Consider the following 19647-nt stretch of genomic DNA (forward strand, 5'->3'; position numbering starts at 1 on the left):
GCTGCCTTACACAATACAGAGAGGTAGGCTCCACGGAGAGTTAAAAACATGAGTGTGAAAAATAGAGGTGTCAAATTAACCAAAGATAGAATATTTAATATTTTGCGATCCACTGATGCAAAGGACTTCTTAAACAAACTGTAAGGCAAAAAGTCTATTTATCACCTAAAAATGAACATGCTTAAAATTAACAAAGAGCATCATGAACAGCCGTCATATAAAGATGACAGAATGGAAAAAGATATTTATGATGTCTAAATCCAGTAAGAAATATATGAAAAAATCAGAAGAAAAATGCAAAACCACCAGTAGAGAAACTGACAAAGCGTATGAATAGGAATCACAAAAAAAAAAAGGAAAACAAAAGAACTAGAAAGTATACAAACATTGTTCATGCTTTATGATAATGAGTGATGGAGTTTGGGTGTGTCGTCCCCTCCAAAACTCATGTGGAAATCTGTTCCCAATGTGGCAGTGTCGGAAACTGATTGAGTCATGGGGGCGGATCCCTCAGGAATGGATTAATGCTCTCCCTGGGGGAGGGGGGAGTAATGAGTGAGATCTCGCTCTGTTAGTTCTCGCGAGAGTTTGTTGTTTATAAGGCCCTGGCACCTCCTCTCTCTCTCTCTCTCTCTCTCTCTCTCTCTCTCTCTCTCGCTTCCTCTCGCCATGTGATCTGCTTGTACCCACCAGCTGCCTGCCACTTTCCACTGTGAGTACAAGCAGCCTGCGGCCCGGGCCAGATGCTGCTGTCCCAGAATCGTAAGCCAAATAAACCTCTCTTCTTTATAAATTACCCAGTCTCAGGTATTTCTGTTATAGCAACACAAAACGGACTAAAACAGAAAATTGGTACCGAGGAGTGGGGTGTTGCTATACAGATACCTGAAAATGTGGATGCAGCTTTGGAACTGGGTAATGGGCAAAGGTTGGAGGAGTCTGAAGGACTTAGAAGAAGAGAAAAAGACGAGGGAAAGTTTGGGATGTCTTAGAGACTTATGTGGTGGCGAGCAGAATGCTGATAGAAATGTGGACAGTAAAGGCCATGCGGATGATTAGGTATCAGATAGAAATGAGGAACTTATAGAGAATTGGCCAAAAGATAACCCTTGCTACACCATAGCAAGGAACCAGGCTGCATGTGTCCATGCCCTTGGACTTTGAGGAAGTTGGAACTTAAGAGCTGTGAACCAGAGCATTTGACCAAAGAAATTTCTAAGCAGCAAAGCATTAAGGAAGCTGCATGGATGCTTTTAAGAGCCTACTCTGACTTATGGCGGCAAAATCATGATGTAAAGCCAGAATTTAAAAGGGAAGCAGAGCGTAAAGGTTTGGAAAATTTGCAGTCTGGCCATGCAGTAAAGAAGCAGAGAGCCTGCTAACATTATGCCAGGGTGAAGCAGATAAACTGGTTGCTAAAGACAGTATCTTGGTGTTGAGGTAGCCAGATGCTAAGAACCAGGACAATGGAAAAAATGCCCTAAAGGCATTTCAGAAGTCTGGGAGGGTGTCCCACCCATCACAGGCCCTGAGGCGTAGAAGAACTGAGTTGTCCCAGAGGACACACCTGGGGCGCAGCTGCCCTCGGGATCCTGCTCCCTGCATCCCAGCTGCTCCGGCTAGAGCAGCCCCAAGTGTGGTTTGTGCAGCAGCCCTGGAGAGTAGAGGCCTGAAACCTCAGGGCCGTCCACCTTGTGTTGAGTCTGCAGGCTGGCAGGACATGAGAGCAGTGGAAGTGTGGCGGCCTCCAACCAGATTCCAGAGAATGTATGGAAAAGCCTGCGGGCCTAGGCAGAGACCTGCTGCAGGAGCGGAGCCACCACAGAGACCATCTACTAGAGCAATGCCAAGCAGGAAAGTGGGGTCAGAGAGCCCCCACCAGGGAAATGTATAGTGCAGCCAATGCAGCAGGGCTGCCACCAGCACTCCAGAACTGCAGGGCGACTGGTAACATGCAACGCAGGCCTGGAAAAGCCACAGGCACCAGCATGCCCACTGGGCTGTGCCTGGCAGAGCTGTGGGTATGAGGCTGCCTGATGCTTTGGGGGCCTAGATGCCCAATTGTGCCCAGGATGCAGGACTTAGAGTTAAAGAACATTATTTTGGAGCTTTAAGACATAATGTCTGCCCTGCTGGGTTTCGGACTTGTTTGGGGCCTGTTTCTCCTTTCTTCTGGCCTATTCCTCCCTTTTGGAATGGAAATGTATACCCGATGCCTGTTCCACCATTGTATCTTGGCAGTAGATAAATTCGGTTTTGTTTTTTTGGACTTTGGACTTTTAGGTTGGTGCTGGAGCAAGCTAAGACTTTTGTGACTGTTGGGATAGAATGATGGTATTTTGTATGTGAGAGGGACATGAGTTTTGGGGGCCAGGGGCGGAATGATAGGAGTTTGGATGTGTTGTCCCCTCCAAAACTCATGTGGAAATCTGTTCCCAATGTGGCAGTGTTGGAAACTGATTGAGTCATGGGGGTGGATCCCTCATGAATGGATTAACGCTCTCCCTGGGGGGGGGGGGGGAGTAATGAGTGAGTTCTCGCTCTGTTAGTTCTCGCGAGAGTTTATTGTTTATAGGACCCCGGCACCCCCTTTCTCTCTCTTGCTTCTTCTCGCCACGTGATCTGCTTGCACCCACTGGCTCCCTGCCACTTTCCACCATGAGTAGAAGCAGCCTGAGGCCCGTGCTAGATGCAGCTGTCCCAGAATCGTAAGCCAAACAAACCTCTGTTCTTTATAAATTACCCAGTCTCATGTAATTCTGTTATAGCAACAGAAAACGGACTAAAACAATGAGAGAAATTCAATTTAAAACAGTAAAAAGATGGTTGGCCAGTTAGCTCAGTTGGTTATAGTGTGGTGTTGTAAAATAATAACAAGATATCAAATATTAACTGGATTAGAGAAAAAAATGAGAAAACTGAATAAAGCAAATTATTGGCAGGGATGCAGAGATATGAAACCTTCATGTATCGCTGTAGAAGAATAGATTAAGGTTTAGTCAGCTTAAGTAATAATGCCTTGTAACATACAAATTCCACCCTTGACTATGGATCCACGTCAGATAAATTCCCCCACAGGTTCTTCAGGAAACCTGCTAAGACAGCTTGTCCCAGTATTGCTTGTGTTAGCCGGGCACTGGAAGCAATCCAGGTACCCATCCCTGAAGGAATGGGAAAGTCAAGATGTAACAGGTGCTCACTATGGGATGTGTAGCGGATAGAAGCAAGAAATTAGACAGACGTAGCGACATGGATGGTTCTTAGGAACATACTTCTGAGTAAAACAGCAAGATGAGAATGAGGTTCACATCACAATGCGCTTGAATACGTTAAAGATACACACCTGCACTGTGTATAAGATAAGGGAAAAGGGCAAGTTTATGGTGGACAGACCTGAGCCAGGTGGTCGAGATAAACACCACAAGCCGTGTTGACAGCAGGTGCTCCTGACATGATGTGAGCAGAGGAGCACTGCAGCTCCATGGCCTTCCTTCCGAGAACATGCAACACCAGTCTCCTCATGAGAAAACAGCAAACAAATCTCAACTGATGGTCATTCTACTAAATGTCTGACCAGTAATCCTCAAAATGGTCAAGATCATCAAAAACAAGGCAAGTCTGAGAAACTATCACAGTCTAGAAGAGCCTAAGGAGACAGGACGGTTAAATATAATAAGGATTCCTGGAACAGAAAAAGTACATTAGGGAAAAAGTAAGGAAATGCGAATAAAATTCAAACTTGGTACTTTACAATGTGCATTGGTACAGGGTCATGACTATATGATGCACATCATGAAGTGTCATGATCATGTACCAATATTGGTTCATTAGCTGTGACAAATGTACCATAGTCATGTGAGATCTTAACAATAGGGGACACTGGGTCAGATATACAGAAATACTCCATATTTCTATAAATAAAGAAATCACATAAAAATATTCATGCCGGGCCGACCCTGTGGCTCACTCGGGAGAGTGTAGGGCTGGGAGTGCAGCAGCACTAGTAGCGCCGAGGCCACGGGTTCGGATCCTATATAGGAATGGCCAGTGTGCTCACTGGCTGAGCACGGTGCGGGCAACACCAAGCCGAGGGTTACGATCCCCTTACCAGTCACAAAAAAAAAAAAAAAAAAAAAATTCATGCCAACAAAACTGTAGACATTTTAAAGAATATATACAAATAAAAAACATATCAAGCCTAATAAAGTAATCACCCACGAGGATACAGGGAGGGGATGGGCATGCAGAGAGGGGTTGAAAGGAAGGAAGACCCTGGCCTGCTCACGTTACAGAAGAAGGCACTAGACCAGGAAGGGCTGAGCGACTTAGCTACAATCGTACTCACAATACAGGCCCCTGACCTGGAGTTCACCAGAAGCTCTTTTCATCACTCAGGCCCACTCTGTCTGCTCTGAGGATAAACCGAGAGTGAATTCACTCCACGGACAGAAAATGGGGAACTCAGCAGGGGAGCCAAAAGGGAGCATGAAGTGGAAAAAAAAAAAAAAAAAGATGCTGTTCTGGGGGTTTAAAGCAAGTGACAGCATCCTGAAGGGCCCGTCAGGATTAAAAGCGGGAGCTGGCATAAGGGACAAAGAGAACTGGGAGTGAGACGAGAACACTGCTCGGGAAAACCTGGAGAAGCCAAGGTTGCAGAAGCTGGACTTGACGACAGTAAGTCAGGAGCTCACAGAATTAATGAAAAACATGGATGGGGAGGGCTTCCTGGACCAGAAGGCAGGAAAACTTCCCAAGCCAGGGGCAAAGTTTGTGACTCCAAGGCCAGAAGAGGTCCTGCAGAGGCTCCGAGGAGGAGTATCTGTGGCAGAGTTACAAGAGATGTTTGTTCTGTTTTCCCTATTTCCTTAGTAGGACCTGAAATCTTCCAAAAAGATGTAAGAGCCTTCCCAGCAGTTGGCACAGTGGTGGCAAAGCCTCTCCCAGAGGCAGGAGAGCTGAGGGGTGGTACAGCAGAAGGGACTCTGAGGACGGCATGGGACTTCCCGACGAGGTGCTCTTCCGTGATCCTCAGAGAAAGCAATGCCATGCAAAGTTAGAAAATTTCCACCCAAAGTTGAATCATCTTAGTAAAAGCCAAGGAAACTAATCAAACTCTGAAATCACAGAGAACGACGACAGTACGCTATTCTCAACGCCTCCAAGCACTGAAGAAATTGAGGCAAAGACACATGGTTTGGATCAACACCCAAGCCCACCCACTTGGGCCGCTAGCCTTTGGGAATGCCCTGTCTGCTAACATCCTTTTGCAGAAATTACCAATTCCAGATGGCTTAGCTCCGTGGAGGTCAGGAATGCATATGTCTCCGGTGAACGTGGGGAGCGGAGAGCTGGAAGAAAGACTGCCAGTCAGTACCCCTCAGCACGGGCCAGGATCTGAGAAGCAGTGGACACGCACTTCACAACACACGTGGCATTCACGGCGAGAAAGTCTGTTTTCTACCAGAGTTTTACCAGGGCCACCAAGGAGTTATCAGTCAACTTGATCAATAAATATTCCTTCACAAATTATGATATAATTATATAATGTAAACCTGTTCCACAATTAAAACAAACAAAACAGGAGTATAGCATGTTGCTATTTGCAAAAAACATATAAAAGGAGAAATTAAGTCGCATCTGTAGGCCTAGAATATTTCAAAGAAAATTGTTCACACTGGTTTCATCTGAGAAGAACTGGGTAGCTAAAAAACAGGAATGGGTGAGAGATCTTTCACATTACACATCCCTTCATACTTTTGAATTTTCAATCACATGAATTTACCTACTGCCTCTTCAAAAAATGAATAAAATGTTAAGATAAAAAGATTGAACATTTACATATTTATACTCCACCATTTTCTTCAAAGACTTCAAGAAGATGTATCAAAATATATCTACATATAATAAAAAAGGATAACATTAATCACTGAGAAATACAGATTTAAAATAAAACAGTGGAAAGAAAATAATAGTGTCCAGAGATAAGCTGAGCACAGTAAATTTGTCCTGTCTATTTACTGGACATGGCCATGAATTTGATGTCAAAAGCCAAGCAGGAAACATGGAGTCAAGTGTCCTCAAGGAGCTGGCCACTTGGGAGAGGGGCAGCTTTTTTTGTAAGGAGAGCAAAGAGAAAATTCTCTCAAACGTCCACCTAAAGAAGACATTGACCTGCCACAGACCGTGTCCTTAACCCCAGCATGCAGCTGGTGAGCCTTCAGCATGGAGTGCAGACGGGCAGGGACAGGACTGCTGGCCTGCAAAGGTGGGCACACGGAGGGATCCTACAGGTGGACACACCCTTGGGACACAGGCCCCAAGTTCCAACTGGAAAATCTCTTCTGCTTGATCAACTAAGTCAGAGGAAACAGAGAGAAAATCCCAGGTCAATAGCACGTGGTTCCTCTGTCTTGCAGACAAGCAGTGGGGTGTTTACTTCAGTTTCCTGCACGGCTTTGTAACGTAAAGGCCACCAACTACATTCACGCAGACCCCAGACACTTGAGTTCCAGGGCTGTTTGCTGAGACCACCCCTTTGGGAATCACTGCCTTTCCTCTCTTTCTCTTTCTTCTCCACCCCCAACATCCCAAAGTGGGTCCTAACCCCTACAGACACAGTGCACAGAGACAATGCTGTGCCTTCACCAAACAATGTCATTCTCCTCCTGGGCACCAGAGGGGCCACATCTCCAGCCTCTCTTGCAGTGAGAAGAGAACACGGGATCGCATTCTGTTTAGTGGGATGTGCGTGGGAATGATGATGGCACTTCCAGGCCTTGTCCCCCAAAATGTCCCGGGCGACCACCCACATTCCCAGATGCCAGCTGGATCTTGATGCTCAGGGCAGTGTCAGAAGCAATGATGGTGGAGCCTCTGCCAGTCTGATTCCTACATAATTTTGTGGCGCAAATATCCCCCTTGGCTCACCTACAGTGAGCTGTAATGTGAGCAAGAAATAAATTTTTGTTTCTAAGATGCTGAGATTGCTTGTTACCACAGTGAGCCTGCCTTGTCTAACACAGAAATTAGAAATTCTCTAACAACAACAACAAAAACCCTAAATGTATGATATCAGCTTAGCAGAATGATAGTAAATGGCAGGGTGCAGATATTGAAGATTATTGCCTTAGAAGGCACATTGGTTACATACAGTTCAGTACAACTGGATGGTTCTGTTCTGGGAGATGGGTACAGTTCTCAGACAACCAGAGAAGATGAAGAACAGAACCCTTGGATATATGTTGCTTGTTACTGATTATCTGCTGTTGGAGTTGGTCAGGTTTTTCATGGAAAAAGAAAAAAAAGCACAGAATGTAACTGACCCATTAGCAGATAGAAATAAAATGCAATAGAGATAACCCAGAAATGTGGGATCTAGAGAGTTAGGAAAGTCATTTGCCAATTGCATCTAGATACCAAACAGTGAGACAGCATTTTAAAGACATTGAGTTGAGGAAGGCCCAGTGAGCCTCTGAGTTGAGCACTGTGACTCAGACCTTTGGTAAAGATCAGATCAAGTGTGTGGCCTTTCCACATGCTTTTTTTACATAGCCTCAGGGAACCCACCATTCAACTGCAAAAGAGAAGGAGTCACAGGGGTGAGGAAGAGATAAAATAAACAAACAGCCTTAAAATGTGTCTGGAAGAGAACGTATGGTTACTGACACATGGAGTCCTCTGAAAGAAAATAAATCCTAAGTCTTCTATATTACTGAGAGAATCATATTATGGAATAAATTATGATCCTGAATTAGGAAAGCTTTGAATATTCTGCAAGCCTTAAATCAATTTCCGGAAAAAAACAGGCTATGAATTGCAGCACCCACGGAGGTTGCTGAACCCAACATCCATTTCAGATGTGGCCAGAAAGAGAATGGACATGACATGGAAGAGCTCTGGAGGCAAGTGCCAGGTCACTGAGAAGAATGGACAAGACAGCCCCCGAGAAGGCAGCCAGATTCTACTTGGGGAACTTTTCCCACTGCCTGGAAAGGAAGAATTTACAACGTCTGCCTCGCGAGGCGGGTAACATTTCTCTTTTGCTCGCTGGTCACTGTACTAAGAGGAAAGGCCCACTCCAAGAGATCCTGGAACTCGAGCTGGATACAGTGACTGGGAAGGACTTGAGGTAGTTCCTGAGGAGTGGGGATGTATGTGTTCTGTGTCAGAAGAGGAATGAAGTGGGTAGTTGGTGACCAGAAGGGAAGACTGTGGTGCAGATGATGCTATGTGTTTGCAGAACCCATTTCCTTTTCCCGCACATTTAAATTACATTTCCCAAATCCCCCCTGAAGTTAGGCAGAACGTGTGATTGAGCTATAGCCAATGGAATATGGCCTGGCTCCATATTCCACTGAGTGACGTCACATGCCCTCAGCAAAGAAGAGCTCACGCTGCAGAGACACTGTACACACTCTTATCCAATGAGCAGCAAGCACACCGTCTAACACCGCTCTTCACCAGTGTGCGTGCTGTCCTGAGCTGAGTGAGTTCTCCAGCCCATGGCTGTCTACTTTGTTATAGCCTCTCTATCAGCAATTCATTTTGTGTTCCAGTGTATTATTCTGACTAATAATGACTGATAAAAAGCAAGATGATCATGCTAAACCTGCTGGAATAAAACAAAAGAAAAATATAAAAATAATTACAATCTTACAGAAGCTCAGAGTCTTCAATGCCATGGTCAGGGAAACAGAGGTTAAAGGTTAACAGGCTGGGTTAAGGTCTTCTGACATGAATTGCTTTAGCCTCTGCAAATGTTCCTTTAATTGTATTACTAGCATCTGGCAGAAATTAAGCATGTCATGACTTCAAGGGATTTAAAGCAACCGAAACATTAATTTTCGATGTACAATGCAAAGGAGGCATCTCCCCAGAAATGCAGCTAAGAAGGCCTTTGGCTGTCTTCACTCAGTCAGTACCTACATCTCCAGGCACTTCACCCACAGTACCTGGGGCAGGTGTAGACATGGTGAGCTTGACGGACTCAAGTCTAGTAGTGCAGCGCCTGACAGGACCAGTGGGCTACAGAAACACTGCCCGATGCAGAACCAGCAGCACTCAGACATCAGGAAGATGTTATCCAGCCCACATGCATGCTTAGGCAGTTAGAAACAAAGGAAAAACAAAGTTGAGCAGGTGTGAAAGACTGTGGGAGAGAAGGCAACAAAGGCATTAGCAGCAGTGGCAGGTCAGGAAACTCCAATCGGCACATTTTGGGGACCTCAATTTTCACCTTGTCACTATCCACAAAGCACTTACAGCCCATCTCTAACTGGACTCCCTGAAGCTGGAAAGCACCCTTTCAGCTGTTTCGCTGGATTAAACAGAAGCTAGGGAAGGCCAAAGTTCTGTCGGAAAGCAATCAGAACAGCTGAAAGAGAAAAAATGTGTTTCAGCACATCTCTGTAGGCCGTGTGCCTGCTGCTACACTGACAAGCAAACAATACTAGATTCTGCCATGCCAGGCTGTCCAAATGGGGTCCATTCACCAGGATCAACACTATATCACGACTCAGAGATGTTTAAATAATTCCCCATTGGTTGGAAGAATGGTCTCTGCCAAAATTACAAAATGATCACCTATCCCTGAAGGCTGACTCCCAAGCACAGGCTGACTCCCAGTGTATACACTGCTGCCTCTTCTGGAGGCCTGTTCCACCCAGCCAGCCTTACCCCACAGCCTGTCAGTGCCAGTGAGCAACAACCATGAGCAAAGCTCTGTGGTACACGCTGTGGGAATAAACAAAACAAACAACGCCTGATTCTTGCCTGCCCTCAGGAAGCTTACAATCTTATTTGGGGGTACCAGGATGCCTGAGCTACTGATTTTGCAAGGAACAATTAATTAGGCATGTGGCACAGCAACACAGGGGTTACTAGGGATCACAGGAAGGGCATACAATGGGGCTGGCACAGTTATGGCTGGCTTTGCAGGGCCTGCCAACAAGAGCTCACCCTCTCCTCCTGGGTCTGTCATTCGTCTTCTTCCTTTGGCTTTACTAAACGTATGTGCATGTACATGTGTGTGTAGGTGCATGTGTATATAGATGCACATATAGAAATGTATGTGTATATGTATATGCATGTACATATACATGTCTACAGATGTGTGTGTATATAGATATGTATGTGTATACGTATGTGTATATACATATGTATATTTATGTGTATATACATCTGTACAAGTATTTGTATACATTTGTGTGTACACATATGTACATGCATATAGATGTGTATGTGTATATATTATGTATATGTGTATATAGATATGTATGTGTATGTGTATATACATATGTACATAGATATGTATGCGTATATGTATGCATGTGTACATAGATGTGTATACAGATATGTATATGTTGTATATGTGTATATACATAGTATATAGATATGTATGCGTATATGTATGCATATGTGTACATAGATGTGTATACAGATATGTATATGCATGTGTATATGCATATGTATATAGGTGTATATAGATATGTATATGTATGGATATTTGGGCATTTCTAAATGACAGTCCATTGGTGTGGTCAGGGTGTATATTGGGGAAAAGGACAACTTTTGATATGACTTTTGCCATGAGACTAGTGCGTTAGTCCTCTGAAGGAGGAGAGAAAAATGAAGCAGATGGGTTAAAGCCTGATAGCTGTATGTCCTATTTAAAAGGCTGATCCTAGGTATAGGTATAGGTATAGGTATAGGTATAGGTATAGGTATAGGTGTATAGGTATAGGTGTATAGGTATAGGTATAGGTATAGGTATATAGGTATAGGTATAGGTATAGGTATAGGTGTATAGGCATAGGCATAGGCGTATAGGCGTATAGGCGTATAGGCGTATAGGCATAGGCATAGGCATAGGCATAGGCATAGGCATAGGTATAGGTATAATGTATCGCTTTTCCATTCTTTTCTGGTGTCATTTCCCGAGGTCTGGCCCGTACAACTTCTCTTCTTCCCACATGCCAGAAAGCCACCCTTCGCTCATGCCACAACTCTGTCCCTTTGAAGGAAATTATTCTTTAGCCGCTTGCGACTCAGTCAACTGCTGTAGTGGCCTGCCGGGAAACTATTTCTAACCTCTGCAACGTTCAGGAATTCTCATGACAGCATCCTCTTCCCTGTGTCTGTGTCTGCTTGTTCTGTTGATTCAGACAATTCATCCTGTGAGCAGAGACATCTAATTACATTTTCCACTGAAACATTAACATGTTACTAACGCTTAGTAAGTAAGAAAAATAATAATACTCTTATGTTCCCTTTTTTTTTTTTTTTTTTTTTTTACCTCAGGACATAATAATGCAAAAAGAGATTTTAAAGCACAGCATGGAAGAGTTTGGTCGATCAGACGTAGGCTTTTCTGTCCTCTTGCATGAAGTCTTCGCCTTTTAAGTGGGACGTACAGCTATTAGGTATCCATTTCATTTTTCTCTCCTGCTTCAGAGGACTAACGCACTAGTCTCATGGCAAAAGTCATATCAAAAGCTGTCCTTTTCCCCAATATACACCCTGACCACTACCAACATACTGTCATTTAGAAAATGCTCAATAATGTTATATTACCAATGCTTAAGAGCCTCACAAGAGCCCAAACCTCCCTTCCCTTTACCCCCTGACCCATCCACCCCATCCATGTTTCTGCTCATTCCCTTCCCTAACCCAAACCCTCCCGTCCAGCCAGGCTAGCTGCCTCAACATTCCGTGGAGATACCAAGACTGTTCTCAGTCCAGCAACCCCTAAATTTAACCTACCCACCGAGGCCTAGATAAACATGACATTCCCCAACAAGACTTTCTTGGCCATAATAGCTCCTAGTGGTGACTCACTCTTTTGAATTTGGAATATGCAAAGATCTAAAAAGCTAACAGCATGATGCAGTGTACATCAGGAAACCACGTGGGCAAAAGTACTAACCGTTTGTATCAAGTTGGATCTGCGGTTCTTCAGGAGCAAGCAGCAGAATTCCACAGATCACGTACTCGGCAAAACACACTTATTTGTGCCACACTGAAATATCTGTGGCTATTCCCCTCAATGAAGTTTATGAGCTTCCTGCAGGCAGAGACCATTTCTCATACAGGTTCAGAATCCCCTGCAATAACTAACACTAATATTGCTGGCCATACAGAAAATACACAGTGGGTTCTCACTGATTTGCCCCACAGGGAAGCTGAGAATATTATCAGGTTGAACTGAAGAGTGAAATCACACTAAAACAATCAATTAGTAATAAGGCATTGAGAGTAAGTGTGACAACATTATCAATGAACTGGATGAGAGTCTGATCTCATAGACACCACTCTGTATGTAATTTCGACAGGGCGTGTGTGGAGGGAGGGACAGATGGATTGAATCAGAATATCAGTCTTCAAAGGCCTTCGGGGCCATCTGCTGAAAGCCATCCTCTCGGAGAAATGGTACCAGGAGGTCTCCTAACCAGGGCTGGGAGACCGGAGATCGGCACACGCACCCTCAGTCCGGCTGTGTCCTTCTCAGCAGTGCACAGGCTGTTGTCCCCTGAAGGAACTGCCCACCTTGGCCTGGAGGCAGGGAGCGGAACCTCATTCAGAGTTCCACCCATACTTACAGGACTGCACTGAACGGTGTTTCCATGACGTGTAACACTGTTAATTGGACACCTATTGCAATCACTTTATTTTCTCTACCTCATCTATGTGCACCAGCAAATCATTCTCTAAACAAGCAGACTGTGCCACAGCAAGGGTGCAGTATGTCAACAGCAAAACTCAAGACCCAGTAATGAAGCCCTTAACTGAGCGGCTAACTTGTCTTTCTTTCAAACATTTGTTTGTTTGTTTTCAACGTTCTGACATTACTTTTCTAATTCGGGTAACAACGAAGCGTACACACCCACGCACTCCACAAACGCTAGCAGAACACCCGCTAGTGCCAGCACTGCTCCGGGAAGACCAAGTCAACCGACTCGTTCTGTCCTGAAGAACCCAGCAAGATGATTAGAAATGAACACAGAGAGTCCAATAAAGGGAGAACACGCAGGACCAGTAGGAGACTATGAAATTTCAGAGCAGGGACAAGTTCCCCCATTTTCTTCACTGGGGAAATCATATTAATAAAACCATATGTGTTCATAAAGCAAAAGCCAAAGAAATTAGATAGTTCTTAATTTCAAAAACAGATTTGTTCCCTTTTAGATAAGTCGTTTAAGGTCATATTTACTGCTAACACTCAGCTGCCTCTCGACAAAAGAATATGCTACGTCTTTTTCACAAACACTGATTTTAAAGGTTTTCTCTGAAGAACAAGCTTTATTTGCCTTCTTCAAAACGCGGCTGCAAAGGAGTTAATTTTGCATGTTCAGCATGCTTCACGGCTTCCAAAGCATTTTCACAAATACTATTTCAATAGATCTCGTTTGGTCACCACGAAACCCCAAGGAGCACGCAGGATCAGCTTATTGACTTTCTGGGTTTGTGTGTCGTCATTATTATTTTCATGGGCGCAGAGGAATCTGAGTCCCAGAGGAGTCTGGTGAGTGACAGTGACAACTGGCATTTGTCATACTCGTCAGACAGAAAGGAAATTGCTGGCCAAGCCCTCCAATCTAAAATCACAAGTCATTATACTTGAGAACCACACTCCCCTGGTGTGTGTCCTCCTGCAAACAGAGCACACCCGACAACCCCCGCATCCGGGACCTGCCTGTCCCCTCACTCCCTCCTCAGACACAGGCCGACCTCTCTTCCCTCACTCATCCTCTGTCCTCAGTAGAGGATCACAAAGCAGCCAGCGGTTCTCCCATCCTACAGCGCTGAAGCCACTGCATATGTTTTTCAAGAGTACTTGGGCTTTAAACTTTGTTAGACTCTGCAGGGGTCCCTGTTCCGATGCGCACACTCAGGGCTTTGCTGTCAGGCGGGAGGAGTCCAAGGGATGAGATGCACACCGCGTGCCCTGCAGGGACTGGCAAACGCCCCTGAGCTTCCCTTCAGGGTCACGGATGTAAAGAGGAGCTTGCACTAATGCATCTGCCCTGAATCCCTGCAAAGAACTTCAAGGATGAGTAGTGACATAATAAGCAGAGAAAGCCCATCCAGTCTCTAGGGGCTGAGGTACAAATTTAAAAAGAAAAAAAAAGAATCTGGGAAGCAGCTGGGCCTGAGGAGGGCGTCCCCAGCCCTCACTCCCAACACCGCACACATCCATCATCCTGGCCTGGCCTCGGACTGTGCAGGCTCAAGCCCTGTGGCTCTTGAAATCCCCAAGTTCAGAAGGGAGCAACCTGCGCCCCACAACCGTGACCCACACCACTCTTTCTTCTGCTTGAAAACACAGCACGGGGACAGCTGCCCTTACCTCGTAATGGGCCACGCGCTGAGACTCGGATATCAGCTGAGCACTGCACACCTTGCAGTAACTGTCTGTGAATAAATCCTGGTCGATGTCGGAGGACTTCATCAGGCTAGAAGAGAATCAACAGAAAAGAAAAATGAGTCCACTGCTTTGATGTTCACATAGGACTTTAACCATGTGAAAAGCCAGGATCACAGTAACAGGTCTGATGATGGTAAGTACAGGGTAGGTTTCCTGAGACCTTTGGCATCACCATATCAAACAACCATCACGGGTGCGTAGTTTACAATTGTCTCATAAATGCCCAATAGGGTCACTCATACCCTAAGAAATGGGAATCCAACTCTAGTTTTTCTGTTTGAACAAACCAGACATATCTAATGCTTTGTCATGGGTTTACGTGAGAGGATATTTTCACATGTGATATATATTAATGAAATATTGTCAGCACTCAATATCCAACAATAGGAAATAGATTAAATGAATCTTAATACATCCACACATCAGAATACTATGTGGCTCCCAAATCCAAATTCAAATCAAATCCTTCTTCAAGAGACTATTTGCTGAAATAGAAAAGGTTTACTACTAAAAACAAAAGAGGTTTACAAATAAGTATATAACTTATTATAATACAAGAATATTATGCTAAATTGGTTTTAAATATGGATAGATGCATAGAAAAACGTTCCAGGAAGTTACAACAGAATTTTAATAGCAGTTATCTTTGGGAGATTATAGGCAATTGCTTTCATAATTTTCTTCATTTTTAAAATTTCTTACTATGACGATATGCAAGGGTACTTCAAAAAGGTTGTGGAAAAATAAAACAAAAAGATAATATACATCTTTAATGAACTTTCTGAAGTATACTCACATTACTTTTGTAGTCAAGGAACAGGTTAGCTTTGTCAAGAGCCTGACAAACAATATAAAATCTAGTTCTGAGCTTGGTAGCTACACTCAAAAAATTTAAAAATAACGTCAGACTGAACCGTAATTTTCTTTGCAACCTCATCCATGTGACGTGAGGACACCCCATCATTCACTGGCTTTTCTACATTTAGGGTTGTCGAGGCTCACAAAGGTCACCTCCACCACTCCACACCACAATCGAGCCCACAAAGGTAAACAAACATACCCTCAAATTCCAAACCCTGAATCCAAATGCAGCTGCAGGTCTCGAGCTCGTGACATGGTCTGTCAGAAGGGTGTCTTACGGCACTGAGGTGTCATGTTCCCACCCCAGGAACACACCCAGTGCATCAGAGCACTTTCACCACCCCATAAGCCGCTTCATGTCACCTCCTACTGCCAGGGAAGGAGTGAAGACTGCACCAGACAGCACGCCTTGCGGAGAGGCAGAGAACCCAGACAACAGTGATGTGGAAGGTAATCCTTACCTCACCTACAAGACCGCACAAAGTTGCATTGCTGGTTATTGGCATGGCCAGAAATACTGCCCAGCTTGCAAGACTCCAGTTCCCACATGCCAGATCCATCCCACATCTGATGCCACCATGTGACGTTGGGTGAGTTACTCAACCCTCTATGTCTCAGTTTCCATCCTATAAAAACTGAGATAATAACATTTTCCATGCATCCTTAGAGAATTATAGTGAAGATCAAATGGAGACATATATAGAAAGGTGCTGTGTATACTAGAAAACTCTGCATTTAAAAGGACTGTTATCATATTTTTAATGACATCCTGATGTTGGTAAGATGTTGGCCAAGTCTTAAGCAATGCAACAAAATTAAGGACTGTGGTCCATTTTAAGTGCTTTTTGGAACCACCCAAATAGCTGGGCCACATAAGTAAAGTATCTACCTGAAATAAAAGACTGCTTGCCTTAACATCTCCAAACTCACATTGTGGCCTTGGCCTTGGCTATAGTGGCCTATTCAGGGCATTTGTATTTAGCAATTTAAAAGTATTCACAGTTTCTGCTCCTCAGAGATAATAGTACCTCCACTTTTTCAGCACTGCAAGCAACCAATACTTATTATGCCAGACTAGGCACCACTGAGTCTCACAGCTGATATGGACCTGTTATCTCTGGAAGGATAATCCCTGGCAGATGGCCTGGCTGGCCTGGCGTCCAGCACCTGCCGTGCCTGGAGGTTCACCACCTCCCTCACAAGGCAACCTGTTCCAAAGAGGCTGGAAGGTCTAGATAGGTTTTTCTTAGCTTGAATCAAAATGTGCCCTACTGTAGCTTTCATGTATTAATTCTATCTTAAGGTACAACACAGAACAACCCTGTTCTCTCTCTTTCATGAGATATCCTCCCTCAAGGTTGAAGACAGCTCTCTTCTCTCTATTTGCAAGCCCTGACCTGCCTTACCATCTTGTCCGTGTCCGTTTCATTATGGGCCATCTTCAAAAGCAGTACCAAGAACAGAATGGTCTAACTGGAACAGCAGATCAAAAATCCAAATGATGACCCAAAATACTGACTGTCATTTGTAATGTTCTCTATTTACATGCCAGAATGTGAACAGAGAAGAGATGTTTGATAATGGGGAAATGCAGTAAATCATTCTCAAATGTAAATGGGAAGAGAAAAGTTACTAAGATGTATTTTTTAAGCCATACTCGTATAAGTGGTTATGTTTAAATATTACCGTGATCCCTGCTACTTCTAATAAAGAAGCACACGAAAATAGATTCATGAGTGACCCGGTTAACAGGAATCTCCAAACTCGCTGCTCATTCCTTCCTCATTATACAACCAACTGCAGAAATCAAACACTGTGGAAGGATATTCAAGGTACGTGTCGGACCGAGCAGGGCCCATAGGAGTCTGAGTCTCAGTAAAGCAGCTGTGCAGCAGAAATAGCTTTAAAGGCAGAATATAAAGCGTGTATACTAAAAAAAAACTCAAAGGAAGAGAAAATATCGTGGCTTTTTCTGCTTTATATAACATTATTGCAAGTCCACATGCAATAAAAAAGGCAATAAAGACCCCTCTGAAATCTGTGAGACCCAAATGGAATGACGAACACGTTAAATTCCAGTGGGAGGCAATTAGTGGACAAATGTCAGCCTGGTTTGTGCAGAAGCTCTTTTCTCCAAAAGAGAACTCTCTCTGTGCAGGCCACTTTAGACAAGCAGAGGGTCCGATTTATGATTCACAGACTGGAATTCCCAGGATGGGAGGCTGTCACTTGATCCCCTCCTCTGGCTTGTTTAGAATAAGCTTCTCAGCTGCACTGGCCTTCAGAAACACAGGACAGCTAGCAAGACAAGGAAGGAAAAACGGGCAGCCCTTCTTTAGCCCTGTCCATCGTCCTGACGAGCTCACGCCTCTACCAGCAGGGAGCAGAAACACGGCCACTGACCACTTACTGGTCAGTTCATACTGCCCCATCAGAGCTAGTAAGTGGTGGCCTCCACCCTGGGCACAGGCTCACTGTGCTATGCCATGAAGCCTTGAGACATTCGTAGGAGGGAGACAAGGGAAAGGAAGAAATTTGACTCGCTGGTCTGAAACTGATCTGAAAGCTGCCTCTGCGCTCCCCGACCCAGACACATTCCAAAGGCACCCTCCAAAGCAACCACTGATGATCCGAACAACGTCTCTATCACAATTCAGTGTTCGCAGACTAGTGCTACGCATAACTTAGCAAACAGGCCCAGGGTGGAGACGGAGGCAGTGTTGGAGCAGGGGTCTGACCAAATGCTTATCTGCTGTACAAGGTTTCTGTGCTCCAATAGGTCTATTTACATGTGCAGCAGGGAGAGCGTCAGGCTCAGATGTGCAGCGAGGCTGAATAATCAAAGGAAAGACAGAGGGGGACAGCTTTTATTTATGCTGTAATGGCTACTGACAATCTACTGTGTGTGAGGCACAGGACTAGCAGAAGGCACAACCCTTGTCCCTCAAATCTTGATACGCTATTGAGTGAGAAGACACACACACACCAATACCTAAGGCACAGGCAGCAGGTGTAATCTGGCAAAAAGGGCTACAGGATTCGAGAAGGCAGAGGGATTGTCAAGGAACTCTTCACGGAGGTTCTATAAGGTTGAAAATTTGAGGATGGATAGGATTAGAGTGGAAGGAAATAGGCTCTAATTTGGAAGCTAAATCTTTTCCCTGACACAAAGAAAAATCTCACTGCCAGTAGGCATAAGAGACATATAAGAGGGGCACCGGTGGGGCTAATCTGGGATAATGCAACCTAAGAGGGAAGGCAGAAAAATGGAAGGAAGAAAAGGCGTTGAGATGAAAGAGATGGGAGGAACAGCCAGGTCCCAAGATGTTCCTCAAGGTGCCAGCAGTGGCCTTTGTTAGGACCCTCAGATGCGGCGGAGGCTTCCTTCTGCTTCTCGAAAGCAAATTGCAGGGGGACAGGCCGATACCCCAGAGAAGCCTGCGGCTTCACAGAAAAGAGCAATTTCTTCCTTCCTTCCCACTTCTGATGGTGCTAAAATGACTTCTGACACAAAGATCCCAAAGCCCGTGCAGGGCTCTTCACAGGAGAAAGGCATTAGTTCAAACCCAGGTTTGGTTGCTCACCAATGAGTTCACTCAGCAGGTTGCACACCCTCTGTGAGAACTGGTTTCCTTGTTTACAAAATGGGGAAACTTCTCACAGGGTTACCGTGAGGATTAGAAATGGTGTAGATAAAGCACCAGATTGTGGCATATGGTAGACCAAAAACGAATATTACTGCCATTATTAATAGTATTAATTTTGTATTATCATCATTCTTACATTCAGAGGGATGCTGTAAATATTTAAGACAAAAAATAAACAGAACCACATTAAAGGCTAAGAGGGAAGGTCACACAGGCGGTGTACTAAAAGCATAGCTTTTATTGCTGTTATAGTCTTTCTCTTTTGTATCAACAACATCATCCACAAAAAAATGGCTCATTTCCACCGAAATGCAGCTGGCAACTTCTCCTGCCAGCTGATACGTGGATCTCATGCCTGTGAAGACCCCACTCTTCATAAATGCTCAAACTCTACTTTTGTTGTCAGAAGTGCCGATACCGGCAGGTGGCAGTGATTAGAACCCGCCCCCCTTTCCCTCCCTCCTGCTAGTGCTCACCCTGCTGTGACCTGCTCCCTGAGGATGGCAGAGGGAGGCACGTGCCATTCAAGGTCTGGCCCACACACCTGATCTGAACCTGCAGCCACAGCAACCGTGCTCCCAGGGTGGGCCGCTTCACCAGGTCCCTGGGGAGAGAAGCCCTTGGCGTGGTGTGCAAGGAGTAGAACTTGGTCTGCTCCTAAGGAATCCTTTTGAGTTTTTATCCCCTGCACCCTGAACCCACTTTAGGTACTTTCAT

The 19647-nt window shown here is 44.7% G+C and overlaps 1 protein-coding gene across 1 annotated transcript in view; it reads right to left on the bottom strand.

The window, feature by feature from the left end:
- ZMAT4 (zinc finger matrin-type 4) overlaps positions 1 to 14446 on the bottom strand; it is a 287994-nt gene extending 273548 nt beyond the window's left edge. The window contains exon 1 of the mRNA XM_063080071.1: positions 14345 to 14446. Within this exon, the coding sequence (XP_062936141.1) occupies positions 14345 to 14446 (102 nt within the window). The remainder of the gene's footprint in view (positions 1 to 14344) is intronic.
- Positions 14447 to 19647: the final 5201 nt, after the last annotated feature.

This window comes from Cynocephalus volans, chromosome 15 (genome assembly GCF_027409185.1).
Source record: "Cynocephalus volans isolate mCynVol1 chromosome 15, mCynVol1.pri, whole genome shotgun sequence".
Taxonomy (NCBI): Eukaryota; Metazoa; Chordata; class Mammalia; order Dermoptera; family Cynocephalidae; genus Cynocephalus; species Cynocephalus volans.